This window comes from Staurois parvus, unplaced genomic scaffold, assembly GCF_062004578.1.
Source record: "Staurois parvus isolate SC_StPar_1 unplaced genomic scaffold, SC_StPar_1.0 ptg000637l, whole genome shotgun sequence".
NCBI classification, from domain to species: Eukaryota; Metazoa; Chordata; class Amphibia; order Anura; family Ranidae; genus Staurois; species Staurois parvus.
This window is the reverse complement of record NW_028318433.1, coordinates 304716-322361: the sequence shown is the minus strand read 5'-3', so window position 1 is coordinate 322361 and position 17646 is coordinate 304716. Positions and strand designations below refer to the sequence as shown.

At 43.4% G+C, this 17646-nt stretch overlaps 2 protein-coding genes across 2 annotated transcripts in view; one reads left to right on the top strand and one right to left on the bottom strand.

The window, feature by feature from the left end:
- LOC149449078 (endogenous murine leukemia virus Env polyprotein from Emv-2 locus-like) overlaps window positions 1–17646 on the top strand; it is a 100610-nt gene that overhangs the window by 46831 nt on the left and 36133 nt on the right. The window lies entirely within an intron of this gene.
- The window catches only part of LOC149449079 (uncharacterized), a 34117-nt gene continuing 17528 nt past the window's right edge, over window positions 1058–17646 (bottom strand). The window contains exon 2 of the mRNA XM_089693849.1: window positions 1058–8402. Within this exon, the coding sequence (XP_089549975.1) occupies window positions 7449–8087 (639 nt within the window). The 5' untranslated portion in view covers window positions 8088–8402 and the 3' untranslated portion in view covers window positions 1058–7448. The remainder of the gene's footprint in view (window positions 8403–17646) is intronic.

Below are 17646 nucleotides of genomic sequence, written 5' to 3'. Positions count from 1 at the left end.
AATTATATTTTTCATGGAATCCTTTTGCTTGGTTGACCTATATTAGTTTATAGGTCCATACTATGAGGTGAGCGGCCATCCTTATCCATAGGTGGAGGTGCAGATTTCACGGGGGAGCACTGCAGTCTTTCTGGAGCACATTCTATATCAAACACCTTTATTCTAGCACAATATTTGATTGAACTGTTCCAATTATAAGGACTTTTATTGTATATTTTATATGTATATATGTACATGAATATGGCGTGTATGAGATAGAGCAACACTGATTTTCAGATTGGATTAAATGATATCTTCTACTTTGTTATAAAACATATCCCATAAAATCAGATTTCTTCATACATGTAGTACAATGTGTATTCTGCTCCGTGTCTTTGGTAGAAGCATAGCTGAATCCGTGGATATTGATTGGTCTGTGTGAAGTTATGGCGTCTACAAACTATGGGATATAGAATGGAATTTATGCAGCTTTTACGTCGCTGTTACTTTCTGACTGCCGATCACATTTCTTGAGGCACTAAAATGCCCGGACCTTACAAACATCCCCACATGTCCCCTTTATGGGAAGGATACATCCCAAGGTATGTGCTGAGAGGCATGTTGTGTCCATGGAACATTTACAGTGTTTGCCATAAGTTATTGGAAAATGAAAAACAAAATGTAATTTAATGAGCTTTTTCTGGCACACGCCTTGGGAATATGTGGAATTACACCCCAAAACACATTCTGCTACTTCTCCCCAGTATGAGGACACCCCAAGTGAGCGACTTTCTGGCAGCCTTGCCACATGCAGCTCCCAAAATCCAATGACCACCATAAGGAGGCTTAGGCAACCATGTAGTGTAGACTTTGACAGGCTGCAGGCAGCAGGGCTGGACGCTGTACCTGTGCCTACCAGGTGTATTATAATGCCAGCATTGCACCCACAGGGGCCGGACCCCCCATGTACAAGGGGCCTAAGAGATACCATCAGCTTGTGTACCATTCCACCAGACTCCTAGAACTGGAAGAGGACATTTTTGGGGGGATCTGTTGTAGAAGAACCCAGACCACAGTATTGTGCTGTGAAAATATCACCCAACTTTATTCATCATATACATGTGATACTTTAACAACAGAAGGAAAGAGATAGATTGTTTACATTTCAAGGATCTATTTATACCATTTATATCATCTATGCTAAGAAACTGATTAACATATGACACACCCCTCATTAATACCAGCCCCGTCCACTTATGTAACCCTACAAGGTGAGAGGACCTGAAGGAGAACAAGACCATGACCACCAGGACCATCGCCTGACTAAAGCCATGCTCACATTTCTTTCTAATGCTGCTTCTATGGTCTACTCAGATACAGATTTGGCAGATGTACATTCGTGTCTTCAAGGAGCTGATCAAACATGATCTGTGCTTGACCATCTTTTTTGGGGTCCAGAGGTGACATTAGGGGTCTGATAGACCTCTTGTGTTTCTTTAAAGAGGATCTGTGACCAGCAATATGTTATCACATGCGAGGCTATTAACCCCCTATATGGCAATAATAAAGTTCAGAGAAAGAAAAGTGTAAAGTAACACACTGTAAATGAAAAAACACACAAAACACATTTTAAAGCCCCCAGTTCCCGTATACATGAGCAATTGCAAGGGTTGGGTGCGGTTATGTAGGAAAACATCAATCACACTACACATTGTACATATCTCTGCACACACCAGAGGGAGAGGAATAACTCTAGGGCCATCATTCATGGTTCACTATATAAACTGATGACCTGTAAAGGCTTTGAAAGCGTCACCTATGGACAATTTCTGGTACTGAAGTTTGTCACCATTTCACAAGCACATGACATTTTTAAAGTTTGCATGTTTGGTATCTATATACTTGATGCCAACCTCATCTTACATATTTCATCAAATTGGGTCATATATTGTGTTTGTCTGCACTGGAATTATCGGTATTGAGGTTTTTTTTACTGAAAATATGCATTTCATAGACAGCTGTGCTAATATTGTGTGATAAAAACCACCACCATTTTATTCTCCAGGGTCTCTGCTTTCAGAAAATAAGAAAAAGTTTTTGGGGTTTTAAATAATCTTCTGGCCTAACAATGTGAATGTAATCATGTGCATAAACAAGCAAAATTAACTGGCAGCAAAACACACAACAGCAACAATGTATACAATTATCATCAAATCTATAGTAGCAACTAATGGCCTAAGAAGCAAAGCCACCATATTACTCAACCAAGTTCCAGCTAAACCCATCCAAGAAAATGGATCCCACTTCCCCCCACCCAGGTGACTGTTGGAACTCCTTTACCTTGTGTAGATATCTCCTTCTGAGATCCTCATGATCTAATATAAATGTACAACACTCTCTGACACCAGTTTGTAGACTCTGCATTGATCTTCTGAGAGATAGTCAGCCGCCATGCAGTTCTGTGACACCACCTTAGGTGATGGAGCCACTTCTGCTGTCAGCTCTGCTATACCATCAATGGTGTCATTGGTTATCTGATCCATGACTCCAGTACACCGGTTCATCTTACTCATCTTAGATTACTTAGATTCCCATCCCGTCTATGAAGGGCTCACTGCATAAAACATCTCCACTCCAGAGAAAATGTTTCTTCTCACTGGAAGGCCAGGGGAGTATTGGGAGAAATTGAGGCTTTCCCTTACAGATATGGGGGAGGGGCAACATGACCTAAAGTACAGCTATGGGTGGAATAGAAGGGAAGCCATTTTAGGGTGCTCCTTCCACACAAGAAGCAATGCATCTGGAAGGACTAGGAATCCATTGGACCAATGGGGATTAAACATTCTGCAATACATTGAGACAACATGAAATGTTACTGGCCTGTGATTGGCTCTCCTATTGTTAGTGAAGTGAGACTCCCCTTGTCGGTGTCATTAATGGAAAGAAACCATGTGAAATGTTTCCCCCCAAATCCAAAAAGGTGACCCTCTTGGGTAGGTAGCCATCCTACTATTCCTGATATGAGTTTGTAGTCCCTGCTACTACAGGAAACATGCGGGCGATCATTTACACCTTTTACAGGAGGACAGTAAATATCAGAACACAATTCAAACATCAGACCAACAGCAGGAAGTCTGCTAACTGAATGTGTAATGCAATCTGTCATTAGCATTCCCAGAGTTCCCTCTGCAACATAGTTGTATCAGCTGTTGGTCCTGTCTGTACATCTGTTATTTTCCCACCTTCTGTAACAGGGTGACAACCCTGATCATTCTGCAGGAACATTACACAGCAGTGTTGTCACCCTGTACAGGGAAGTCTTAGATAGATTATAAGTAAGACACACAACAAGTAAAGCCCAACTTCAGCTAACGCTTCTGCAGCAGTTACAGCAACAGGTTCTCTATAAGGTCCAACCCCCCATATGAATGACAACTGACAGTTGTGAGCACCTCCAGCAGTGTTATAGGATTTGCCCCGACCCCTCCAACTGCCATTTTTCCCAAAAGACTTAGTCTTCTACAGGAAGTACAAAAAAAAAAACAATCTACTGCGAGGTACAACAAAAAAAAAAATACAATAGGAGAATCAGAAAAGCAAAACCTGCTCTGCTAATGACAGATTTCATTATTAATGTCATTATTGATTTTGCCCATAGTTACACTTTGGTGCCAACGTTGTAATATTTCCAGGGAGAAGAAGTTTTCTTTACAAACTTTACACCAAAAAGAGATGTGTGCACTCAGAGTGATTATTGTGAACCCCAATCAGAGGAATGTCAGTCCCCCGGGAGAAGTGGTAGGAATATGACCGCACACTCAGCACTTTGTAAGTTCAGATCTCTGGCAGTTGTATTGTGTGATTAGTCTATGGAGAGGAGTAATAGCTGGAAAGAGAAAACATGGAACAAGGATTTCTGATCTTCACCTGATGGAATCCCATTTGGCAGAACCACATGGAACACAAGTGGCCAGCTGGGCTTACGTTTTACTGCTGAATACATCCCCTAAATCAGCAGTAACTCAGTACTGGAAGGCCTGCATCAGCTTGGGATGTTGTTTTCTCACTGAACAGAGACTTCTTTCTAGCTGGTGTCACAGCTGCAGACCTGCCTGAAAGGTTGTCACCCATGAGATGACATCCTACAACCTCACAAACACCCCCTTTCCTCTCTGTGATCACAATCTCATCACCTTCAGTCTCCTCATCTTCAAACACCTATCCCTCCAATCAGCAATCACCTGCAGAAACCTTCACAACTTGAACCCTTCTCCCTTCCACTCTGCAACTGACCAACTCTATGACGGAATCTCTCCCCTGTCCTGCCCTGACCTGGCCACTGCTGTCTACAACAGTTCACTTTCATCCACATTAGACTCACTTGATCCTCTAACAACACGAAGCATCAGGCCCCGACCATTACAACCTTGGCAGACTGACAACTCCAGAAATCTTAAACAACATAGTCGTGTGCTGGAGCGAATGTGGCGTAAAACCAAATCTCACCAAGCATTCACCCGATATAAATCTGCTTTCTTCACATACAATTCCCCCCTCCATGCTGCCAAACAAGCCTACTTTGTCACTCTCATCAATACCTTGTCATCAAGTCCTTGTTGTCTCTTCTCTACTTCTAACTCTCAACTTTCTCCACCTCCACCCAGTACCTCACTCACTGCTCACGAGATTGCAAATCATTTCAAAAACAAGATTGATGCAATTCGTAGGGGCATCTCCACTGCACATACATCCATCCCAGTTAGCATACCCTATACTAAATCTCCCTCAACACTTTCCTCTTTTGACCTTGCTACCACTGAAGAGGTCATTAAGGTTTCTCAGAAGCCCGTCTCACTACCTGCCCCCTGGATCCTGTCCCCTCACAACTACTACGGTCATCCTCTTCTTCCATCCTATGCTCCCTCACATCTTCAATCTTTCCCTCTCTACTGGTGCCTTCCCCTCCCCTCTAAAGCACGCGCACATCACACCCATACTTAAAAAGCCCTCCCTGGACCCCACCAACCTGAACAACTTAAGACCCATCTCCCTGCTGCCATTTACCTCTAAACTCCTAGAACGCTTAGTCTACAATCGCCTGAGCTCCTACCTCACCGACAACAACCTTCTTGACCCTTTACAGTCTGGCTTTCGCTCACTACACTCCACTGACACTGCCCTACTAAAACTCACTAATGATCTACTAACTGCTAAAACCAATGGCCACTGCTTTGTACTCATCCCAACCAATGGTCACTGCTCCGTACTCATCCCAACCAATGGTCACTGCTCCGTACTCATCCCAACCAATGGCCACTGCTCCGTACTCATCCCAACCAATGGCCACTGCTCCGTACTCATCCCAACCAATGGCCACTGCTCCGCACTCATCCCAACCAATGGCCACTGCTCCGCACTCATCCCAACCAATGGCCACTGCTCCGCACTCATCCCAACCAATGGCCACTACTCAGTACTCATCCCAACCAATGGCCACTACTCCGTACTCATCCCAACCAATGGCCACTACTCAGTACTCATCCCAACCAATGGCCACTACTCTGTACTCATCCCAACCAATGGCCACTACTCAGTACTCATCCCAACCAATGGCCACTACTCAGTACTCTTACTGCTTGACCTCTCTGCAGCTTTTGATACAGTTGACTATCCCCTCCTCAAAAAAAAAAAACAACTCTTTTTGCCTCCAAGACTCTGCTCTCTCCTGGTTCTCCTCCTACCTATCGCAGCGCTCCATCAGCATTACCTATAACTCTGCCTCCTCCTCTCTACTCCCTCTTTCTGTAGCGGGTCCCTCAAGGTTCCGTCCTTGGACCCCTACTCTTCTCCATCTACTCCTCCTCCCTTTGTCACTGAATAAACTCCCATGGCTTTAAGTACCACCTCTATGCTAATGACACACAAATCTATCTACCCCTCACCTCACCCCTTCAATCTCCTCCTCACCTCGCCCCTTCAGTCTTCTCTCGCTTTACTAACTTACTAAGCGACATATTGGCATGGATGTCACTCCACTTCCTCAAACTCAATCTTTCCAAAACTGAACTCTTAGTATTCCCTCCAGCCTGTGCCCCCTCCCCCGACTTCTCCATCAAGATCAATAACAAAATCATCAGTTCCTCCCCTCATGCCAGGGTACTTGGTGTAATTCTAGACTCCCATCTGTCTTTTCATTCCCAAATCCAATCACTGTCCAAATCTTGTAGACTTCTCCTCCACAACAGCTCCAAGATATGGCCGTTCTTAAGCTTGGAAACCACTAAGCAACTTATTCACTCCCTTGTTATATCTCTCCTCATTGGCCGACCACATTGCAGGCTATCCCCTCTTCAGTCTATCATGAATGCTTCTGCCAGACTCATCCACCTTACTAACCATTCTGTATCAGCCACCCCTCGCTGCCAATCCCTCCACTGGCCTCCATTCAGTGTCCTCCACCCCCCTCTGCCAATCCCTCCACTGGCTTCCCATTGCCCAACGGAGAAAATTCAAAACATTAACAATAACATATAAAGTAATTTATAACTCTGCCCCAAATTACATCACCAATGGAATCTTCTACTCTTCCAACCAGTCCATCCCCCAGTTACTACCTTCTGTACCACTAGCCCCTCCCTCCTAGACTGTAAGCTCCGAGGAGAAGGATCCTCCTATTCCGCTTGTATTTAACTGTATTGTTGCTGTATTGTCTCCCGTTATATTGTAAAGCGTTGAGCAAACTGTTGGCGCTATATAAATCCTGTATAATAATAATAATGAGAGGAGATGAAATGTGGAAAGAAGGCATTGATAATGGGAGAGGAGATGGAACATGTAATGGGAGGATTGGACAAGGTGGGCTTAGCTGGAGACCTCAAGCCTGGCTGATGATGTATCAATAGTCAGAAGAACCTGGAATGGACTCTCCCACTGAGGCTTCAGAGACTTGGTAAGATAATAGACCCCATCCTAGTCTCTGGTACTGAGGCAGTGTTGGTCATGTATTACCTCAGGATCCAGAAATGAAGAAAATGCTTGGAAACACAACTCAGTTGGTATATCATGAAAATGCGTTACATGTTCATTCAAAGCTCCATAAAAAAGATAAGGATGAGAATCATGAGGGAATCTGTTCAGTTATTGATACTTATCTTAAAAAAGATTGTCAAAGATAAAATATTCAAATCCCTTCTAGTTGTGTATTGATGGACATAAGCACTAAACTCAGTTCATTCGATTACATTCCAGTTTGCTCAGATTTTAGTTTGTTTCTTTTAAGGTAACATTTTATCTTATCCCTTCTTCTCTAGCTTGTGGGATGACATTGGGGATGTGAAACTAACTTGTGACACCTGAAACTTATTTAATATCTCTTTTCTTCCAGAATTTAATCAATGCTGAAATTTGTGAATCCTCCGGTGATAGATTAGACCGGCATTAACTGTAAAAGTTTTGTCACATGGAGAGCATTAAAAGGACTTCTCTCCAGTGTGAATCCTCTGGTGTCTGATAAGATGTGACTTATGAGTAAAAGCTTTATCACATTTAGAACACTGATATGGCTTCTCTCCAGTGTGAATCCTCTGGTGTGTGATAAGATGTGATTTCTGAGTAAAAGCTTTATCACATTCAGAACACTGATATAGCTCTCCAGTGTGAATCCTCTGGTGTCTGATAAAACTTGACTTCTGAGTAAAAGCTTTATCACACTCAGAACACTGATATATCTCTCCAGTGTGAACCCTCTGGTGTGTGATAAGACTTGACTTCTGAGTAAAAGCTTTATCACATTCAGAACACTGATATGACTTCTCTCCAGTGTGAATCCTCCGGTGTGTGATAAGATTTGACTTCTGTGTAAAAGCTTTATCACATTCAGAACACTGATATGACTTCTCTCCAGTGTGAATCCTCTGGTGTGTGATAAGATGTGACTTCACTGTAAAAGCTTTATCACATTCAGAACACTGATATGGCTTCTCTCCAGTGTGAACTCTTTGGTGTACCATAAGGTCTCTCTTGCGTGTAAAAGTTTTGTCACATTTAGAACAATGATATGGCTTCTCTCCCTTGTGAACCTTCTGGTGTGTGATATATTTTCTCTCCATTGTAAAATCTCCAAACAAGAAGTAGTATGAAATGACTCCTCTTATGTATATGTGGTTTGGACTTTAGTGTAAAGCCATTGTCACTTCCAAAACACTGAAATTCCTTTTCTCCTGTTGTCATCTGAGGCTGGATCAATGTGGAAGAGGATCCAAACCATGACTTTTAGAACACAGATATGACTTGTATCCCGTGTAAATCCTCCAGTGAGCTGCAATAAAGACTTTCAGTCAATTAAGACACCCATATGTCTTGTTTTCCATGTGAGCTGTATTCATGAAGACCAACATGACCGAAAACTTGGTTCATCAATCCACCTGTACCAAAAAAAAAAAAAGTTAAAATTCTATATAAAGGGCTACATAAAGTTGCTTTCTATTTTTAATGTTCATTACTAAATATATCTTATGAATAGAAAGAATATGTACAGCATTATCTACAGTATTTTTTTTAATCAAATAGATTTTATTAAGAAAGTTTCTAAGTGCGCACAGTATTCCCAACATTCAGCCCAGACAATGGAGTCATACATTCTCACGTATAGGCGGTTGTGGCACTGTTACAGATCATACAGAACAATAACTTGCTTTGTCTATGGTGTCACTTTTACAGGATCATACCCCAAGTATGGGTCCCCCATGTAGTTACCATTCAGTAGGATACAACTGGCTCGTTTTCCTTCTATGGGGCTAAAAAAGCTAAAATTTTAAAAACCTATGATGTTAATGTGGAGTTCACCTGCTCAATCCACTGTTGTCTGCTGGGAGTTTGAGATGATAGCCAAGATCGGGATATTTTTTATGGTCAAGCAGCCTCACTATTGCTATATGACTTGTAATAGGAGGAGGTGTAAATAATTCCTCCTCTATTGAGACCAAGAGGCACACCCGAGGAATATTGAACACCAACGTTATAATACTGGTCACATTGTTCCACTTGTTGACTAATTTTGGACATCTCCAAAACATGTATCAAATCCCCGACATCACCACTACAATTGGGGTCATAAGGGGAAATCCCTCCTGTCCTAGCTGAACAATTGAGCTGGAGTCCAGAAAGCTCTATGCAAAAGAAATGACTGAGTTTCTGTGAAGAGGACAGAGAGATGAGAGGTATGGAGGTCACAATCACCTCCCACCACTCTCTATTATTTTCTCTGTTTCCCATTTCTTTCTAATAGGTCTTCGGCAAGAGTCAAAAGACTGGAATAAATAGATGAGAGATCATGCCTTTCCCACTGGTGCCATCTGAAGCCCATTAACAAGTGTAAGAGTGATGTGAAATCTGTATCTGATGGAAGTAACAATCAACGGATGGGATCTAATGTGTCTACTAAGTCCCACCTGGTAAGATGTTGAAGTTGGGCAGCTATAATATAAAGTCTAGCATTTGGTATTGCTAGGCCTCCTTGGTCTTCACCATACTGTAGAGTAGTGAGTTTGATTCTAGCTGCTTCTTCTAAATTGTCATGGAAATTTTGTATTTACAGGTTGAACTTTAAATGTGTCATATATTAGTGTTATTCATATGTCTCTCGTGTGGCTTAATTAAAGCTCTGAAGGCTGCAATTGAACCATGCGCATGTACAATGTATGTATTACAGTACTCAGCTCGGTAACGGATGAGATGGCAGATCTGCGCTTATAGACCGGCGTGTATACCACCACGGCATTCGATGCGAATGCCGCCAGCGGTAGGCTGCGGGCCTGTATCCACATATCAACAGAATAGTACCATATGGACTCCGTACCGCAAGGCGCCAAGCAGTGCAAACTCCGTGTGTAGGCTCATGTAAATCTTACAAGCCATTACCGACCTGAAACTGTATCTGGATGGATGTGTTTTAATAAAGATCTTATCGGCCCATTCAGATACAGACTGGCACTGTTTAATCTAGGGGATGCTTGTACAGAGAATTTACATACCACTAGGAGCTAATAGGATGGGAAGTTTGCTCTCCTCAGAGAGTTCATGGGGGGGAGGGGAGGATTGGTGTAAAGGGGGAAGGTTGCTTCCCTCAGAGAGCTCATGGAGGGAGGGGAGGACTGGTGATAGATAAGAGGAAAGGCTACGCTCCAATTGGAATGTACATCCTGTGTATAGGCACTCCCCATGCATTGTTCTGTGGGAGGGGATTGACCTGACTCATGTGGGGGGCGTGTGTGTTGTGTGTGTGTGTAATAAAACCGGGGGCTGAGTCTGAAGCCAGCCTCTATGTGAATTCCAACAGCAACCTGAGAGTGTCATGTGATCATTCCTAGGTACCTGGAGCTCCATTTCCCCACATCTCAAGATAGCTAACCCAGTTGGAGGCGCAGGAATCGTGGAGCTAAGCTGCAGTCACAGTAAGCGAAGTTCGCACAGCTTTATGGGGGATTTCTGCGCATCCAACCGTGGGTACTCACGGTAAGGAAAAATTTGTGAATTTCCAAGACAAAATGAGCTCCCCAAACTGGGAGTCTATACTGGAGAACCACTTACGAGGTGTCCACATGGGAGAATTGTGGAGTATATAGAGGAATTGTGGGGTCCATATCTTCTCTTGTTCATAGATTTTATTGGAAAGAGATAATAGTTTTACAAGGAGCTCATAACAATGTGATTGCAGGACTCACCAACAGTAAGTCAGAAGGGGTACAACCCTTAGAGGTAACGTACAGGTTGTAATTTGTACAGTACAAATAAAATCTTCATACATTAAAGTGGAGTTCCAGTGAAAATAAAAAAAAATAAAAGTCAGCGGCTACAAAAACTGTAGCTGCTTACTTTTAAAAGACGGGCACTTACCTGTCCCTCGATCTCGTGGTGTCCTCCCAAAAGCCCGTTTCACCGGCCACCCTGTGTTTCCAGTGTGGCATCATCAGTGTGGGCACCCAGCTGTGACAGTTTGCGGCTTCACATCCGGGTGCCCACTGAGCATGCGCGAGTATCTCTGTGCTTTGTGAATGGTCCCGTAGTCTTCTAGGACCTTTCATGTGTCCCAGAAGACTACAGGGAGGGAGGGGGGAGGACAACTTCCACTTCTGATCACCTAGGTGATTGCAGCAGAAGTGGGAGCGGATACCTGTCAATTTCGGTTACTACGGTGTTGGGCCTATTTATCGCATACCAGGGATCATGGATCAGTTTGAATACATCAGAATACTTGAAGAGGTCATGCTGCCTTATGCTGAAGAGGAAATGCCCTTGAAATGGGTGTTCCAACAAGACAACGACCCCAAACACACCAGTAAACGTGCAACCTCTTGGTTCCAGACCAACAAGATGGACGTTATGGAGTGGTCAGCCCAATCCCCGGATCTTCATCCAATAGAAAACTTGTGGGGTGACATCAAAAATGCAGTTTCTGAGGCCAAACCAAGAAATAGAGAAGAACTGTGGAATGTGGTCCAATCATCCTGGGCTGGAATACCTGATCACAGGGGCCAGAAGTTGGGTGACTCCATGCAACACAGATGTACAGCAGTTCTCAGAAACAGTGCGACTACAACCAAATATTCATGAAGTCATTCAAAGGAAAGCAAAATCTTCAAACACTTCTCAGTTTATATATTTTTTTAGAGGAACAACACAAATTTGATGTATTTTCTTCATGTTGTGATTTGGAATAGAATGTGTCGTGTTCCCAATGCATTTGTGTGGATGGAAATAAAAGCTATTAGAAGGATTTTCAGCTTTAGTCACTTTTTCCAACACACTGCTATTATTTTGAACACAACTGTATATGGTATGAAGTGTAAGGTGGTGGAGCTGGTAGCTGTGTATATAAAGGTGGAAATCAAACCTCTGACATGGGGGTCACATTTACATATGTTATGTGACAGTAGGCAGGTGAAATCACCTGGTTGTGTCCTGGATGGACGATACATTTGTCCAAGGTTTAGACTATATGGGGATTTGTTCCACTAGGGGGGGAAGTGCTGAGTCCTTCAGCACTGAGGTAATGAGCCCAGCTGAAGATAGTGGGCTCATTAAGGCCTTCATAAAACTCCCCAGCCTGCTTAGGGAGTTGCTCCAACCTGGAACCAGATCTGTGCCTGAACTGACTGGGGAGCAACATACTATCTGTGTGCAATGAGACAAAAGCCTGTGTGGCTAAGCCTCCAACTAACAGGGGCTAGGTATAGCATCAGGCTATACCTGGTGGATAGCTAGGGAAGCTATGTTGTACAGTAAGTATCCAAGTTGGCCAGGATTTGATGTTTCTTTTTTTTTTTTTTACGTTTTTCTGTAAATATTGTAAATAAACTGCACCTTTTTGTTTTTTTCACCTCCATTGTTGTGCTGTGCCTGTGTTTTGTGTTGTGCACCCATCCAGGGGGTCACACACACCCACTGCTGAGCGAACCCCGTTACAGTGTTCAAACCTGGTCATGTCTAGGAGGGAGGGGGTTGGTGTGTAAGTGGGAGGAACAAAAGTGATTGATCTGAAGATATCTAAAAAGTTCAGGTCTAGATATTTTGTGGGAGTCACATAGGGTTTGGAAGGGTATAAAGGAGTCTGGTGCTGTGAAATTGTAAGTTTGAACTAGACTAGCTCTAGGACAAGCATGAAAAGAAGATGGAGGCATCCATGCCGGATAAAAGCCTGGATTGAGGAGGTATGCCATGAGTGGGTTATGGGGTGACTGTAAGGTGTATCAGAACTTTAGACTGTCCCAGATAGATGGGTAGTGTGACGGAGCGTAGGCAGGACAGAACACACAGAGTAGATGGCAAACGCACAAAGCTTTATTGAGACAAACAGACGGCAGTCACCGAATAGGGGAGTTCGCAGGGAGGGTGAATACGCCAGTCCAGGATGACACGGAAGGACCAACACACTTAAAGTCCAGCACCGAGAGCCAAGGAAGAGTCTCTGTAGCAAGTAAAGTCTCCCCCAGCTCTGGGAGAAGGGGGGTCCTAGGCAGCCTTGGGTCTCTGCCAAGCCTGGCCACAAAAGGTCCCGGCCACAGCTCTTGGGCTCCTTCCGTCAGCTACCCAGCAGTGAATACCTTGGGAGCGCTGCATGAGCTTATTAAAACTGGTCGGACCCCCCTAGTCACCTAGGCAAACGGGGGGGCCAGAGCTAGGGTGGCTCAAGCTTGCCTTAGGAATTAGTTTCATATTTGCAGGAGGGGGGGATGAGGGGCATGGATGAGAGATGGCAGAGAGAGAGAAGGGACAGAGAAGGGGCTGAGAGGGGGGGCAGCTGTGACAGGTAGTGTTGAGTAATTAGGTCTTGCAGTGAGCGATGGTCTCTGGAGTGTAGCCATAGTAAATTGGCAACTGATATGATATTTAGGGAGTTGAGCAAGGTGTGCAGCTTGGAAATATTTTGCAAAGTTCGGAAGCCCCAGACCACTCTAAGTTTCGGTAAGGTACGGATGGACCTGGGTAGATGCAGTTTAATAGTGCCCCATACATAAGTGGTGCCGCGACACTAATATGCAGAGGAAACAAAAAGGTATATATATGGGTAGGACCCAATAAAGGTATAATATTTTGGGCAGAATTGTCATTTTTTACAACTGTGATACAACCCATCCATGAGAGGGGTAGTCTGGACCAGGATGTCATAAGATTAGTAAGGTGTGTTAACATAGGAGGGTAGTTAGCAGAATATAGAATATTGAGGTCTGCCATCAGCTTGGGTCCTAAATCAGGAATATATTGACTGGACCAAGAGAAGGGTGGAGGACGTTGTAGTTGTGACACAGTTAAGGAGGGTAGAGAGATATTAAGAGCTGTAGACTTTTTGGGATTCGCAACCAGGTCCAAAATCACTGCAAATTGGTCAACGCATTGGAGAAGGTTGGGTGCTGAGATCAAAGGAGAAGATTTGAAGAGGAGATTGTCATCAGAGAAAAAGCATAACTTATGATGATGACCACCAAGTTCTAATCCTTTAATATTTGTGTTAGTTCTTATCAGCTGTGCTAAAGGTTCATTCGCTAGAAAAGGAGGGGGGGGGAGGGGCAGCCTTGCCTCATTCCACTTTGTATAGAAAAAAAGTCTGACTTGTTACCCACGTACCTCAAGTAAGCCCTTGGGGAGGTGTAAAGGGGCGATATCCATTGGAGTCAAAGGCTTTTTTTATGTCTAAGGAAAGGAAACAGCCGGGTATGCGGCGTATGCAAGCTGCATGTTCTAGCAAAATCACTCTGTGGTCTCGGCTTGGCAGAGGGGGGTTAAAACCCATCTGATCCTTGTGTATCAAGGTGCCTATGAGAGTTCAGCCATGCAGATAGGATTTTTCTAGGATTTTATCATCCAAGTTAAGAAGGGAGATTGGTGTGTAATGAAGTCATGTGGTGTGATCTGATTGGGGTTCAGGTAGCATAGAAATGACTGCTGTTAGGGAGTCTGAGCAGAAAGAATAACCTTTGAGTAAGGCATTAAATGCATTAACCAATAAAGGTGGAAGGAGGTTAGTAAATATTTGGAATATAGGACTGTAAGCTGTCTGGGCCAGGCCGCTTATTAGACTTTAGGGACTTGATGGAGTTCGGGACCTCAAGTTCTGTAATAGGTGTTTCCAGGGAAGAACATTGAGAAGCTGAGAGTGTTGGTAGAGATAGGCTTGAGAAAAGTTCAGTGGCCTGCGATTCATCATAGGAGCCGGTCTCAGAGTATAATTCTGCTAGAGGTTTGTGGAAGACCTGTAATATTTTATTAGGATGGCTGGTGTGTGAAGTTTTTGTAATCTTTAAATAGACAAGTCTGTGTGTGTGGTCTGAGGTTCGCAGTCCCAGGGCTAGAAAAGTGTCAGGTTTGTTTGCTTTCATATAATGTTCATGTCTGGATTGGCGTAGAACTTTTTCATCTGATTCTGTCAAGAAAACATCTATTTCTAGCCTTGTCTTGTCCAGGACAATCTATGAGAAGGTGAGGGGTCTGATTGGAAGGCTTTGTTGGCCTGATGAAATGAGGTTTCTAAGCGGTGATGGATTGCTCGCTGTCCTTTCTTGAGATGTGAGGCTTGGCTGATACAGGCTCCCCTAATTACAGATTTATGGGCTTCCCAAAAGGTCAGGAGAGAGATGTCATCAGTTGTGTTATGTGTCAGGTATTCTTTGATGGCTAGTTCAATGTCCAGTCTGTGGGATGGGTGGGCCATTTAGACTCCATGTAGTGCTAGTTTGTTGGGGTACTAAGGAGGAGAGGGTGAAGAGGACAGCTTTGTGACCAGTTCAGGGGTAAGGTATGATGGTTCAGGATAGGAGGGCTGGGGACATACCTCTAGTCAGAAATATATGGTCAATGTGGGAGAAAGTTTTATGTGGATATGAGTAGTATGTATAGTGTCTTCTAGCTGGGTTAGCTTCTTGCCATGTGTCTATGAGAGAGTGTTGTTGGAGTTGTCGCTGGAAGGAGGATGTGGATGGATAAGAGGTTATGGGGGATTTGTATAGAAAGAGATAAACTAGCTGGCTGAAATTGCCACATAGGGAATCTATTACTTGTAGCAAATGGGAGTTAAGACTGCAATTGGGACATAGTATGAAGCTATAGTGACCTCTGAGTCAAGGTGACCCACTAGAAAATATAACGGCTCTCTGGGTCCCAGATCCCTGCCTTGGGTGTAAAGGGAGTAGAGCAGTGGAAAGCTTTGAGTACACCTGTGTGTTTAGTTGCGGCAGAAGCCATATAAACCTGTGGGTAGGAAGAGCGGAGATATTTCTGCATATGGCTGGCAGTGAAATGAGTCTCCTGCAGGCACACCACATGTGCTTTGGCATGGGCAAAGGTTTGAAGGCCTTAATTTTTTTATTCCCCGAACATTCAGGGTAAGTATATTTATTGGAGCCATGATAAAGGACAGATGCAAAGCTGATTGTAGGTGTTGCATCATGGCGACATCATCACCCCTGGGACAGGAATAAGAGAAAGAAAGGAGGAGAGAAGTGGGGGAAGCAAGGTTAGTAAAGAGAGAAATGTCTGACAAAACAGGTCAGGAGGCCAAAAGGCCATGATGTGAAAACAGGTAGGTTGTCCATCTGTCTATGTCACTGGGATATAAATGGATGGAAAACAAAAGTCCTGGGCAGGCCCAACTCAGGGCTACCAAGGAAAATGTGGGGGAGCAGTGAACATCTTCAGAAGTCACAGAGGCCAAAAACAAGATATTAAACATCCGTTTGGTAGTGGAGTCAGGCCAAGGATAGACTATTGGGAATAAGATGTTAGCCTGCAGATATAAGCAGTTGGTAAGTGTATGCATTGTTCAAAGAGGCTATGCTTGGCTGGGTATCATGGGCATTAAACAACATTAGACCTCAGCTGGATGAAAGGGTGATCCGTTTGTTATTTTGTTGTCCAGCTATTAGTAGAAGGTTTAGCTAACAGCACTGAGCTGTTAGTTGCAAAAATTGTAGAATTATACTAAATATATATATTTTTTTGTTTAAAACATTTTTATTTTTTAAGAAATAGACTTCAAAATGGCATTACAGCTTCAAATAGAATATACAAGAGAAACAAGGAACAACTGCAGTATTCATTTCAAAGGTGAAATTATGTAGAATAAAGGGAAAAAGAGAAAAGAAAAAAAAGAGAAAAGAAATTTAGTACATGAGCAATATAAGTAGAGAGGGAGGCAGAGTTATAAAACGACCAACAAAGTAACTCAATCAATCAAAGCATAAATGGTCCTTATTGATCTAGTAAATGCCTGTGAGTTCTCCAAAGTTCCCATTTTCTGTCAAATAAATGCATCTTATCCAATAGAGTATAATGAATTCTCTCCATGAGCATCACCGCATCAACTCTGCAGAACTGTGGTCAATGGTACTGTGAGGGATTTCCAATGTAGGGCAATAGCCCATAGGGTGGATATACAAATGCTATGGATTAGCCTCATAACCTCAGTCTGAACTCCCGAGATAGGGGCTCCCAGTAGGCAGGACTGCATAGACAGATGCACCGGAGCACCTGCCATTGTAAAGGCAACTTCAGAACCTTTGTGCCACACCAATGAGAGGCTTGGGCAGGCCCAAAATATATGCACTAGAGTACCAGCAAGGCCACAGCCCCGAAAACAAAGGTGGGACGTCCCTGGATACATGGGGTGTAGTCTAGATGGGGTATGATACCATCTGGTTATTACTTTGAGGGCCGTCTCATGGACAGAAAGATCTAGAGCTCTTACACACATTATCCACCATGGAATCCCAATCCTCATCAGAAAAAGTGACATCACGATCAGCCTCCCATTTCTGTCTATAAAGAGGGGGTGAGGGAAAGAAAGTAACCAAAAATTGGCGATACAAATCTGAAATAAGACCCCTGCCCCTAGGAGAGTCACGGCTAATACATTCAAAAAATGAAATCGGAGATGAAGGCGTAAGACCAAAATGTGAATTATAAAAATGTCTAATCTGTCGATAATGATAATATTCACGAAGCGGAATATCAAAAAGTATGCGTAGCATCTCAAAAGTGATACAAGATCCTCCTCTCTGAAAGTCAGATGACCTAATAAAGGACCTATCATACCACCAACGGAATACCTGTGAAGATGAGAATGCTGTAATAAAATTTGGGTCACCAAAAAATGATGAACCTGGTGAGACAGAGGAG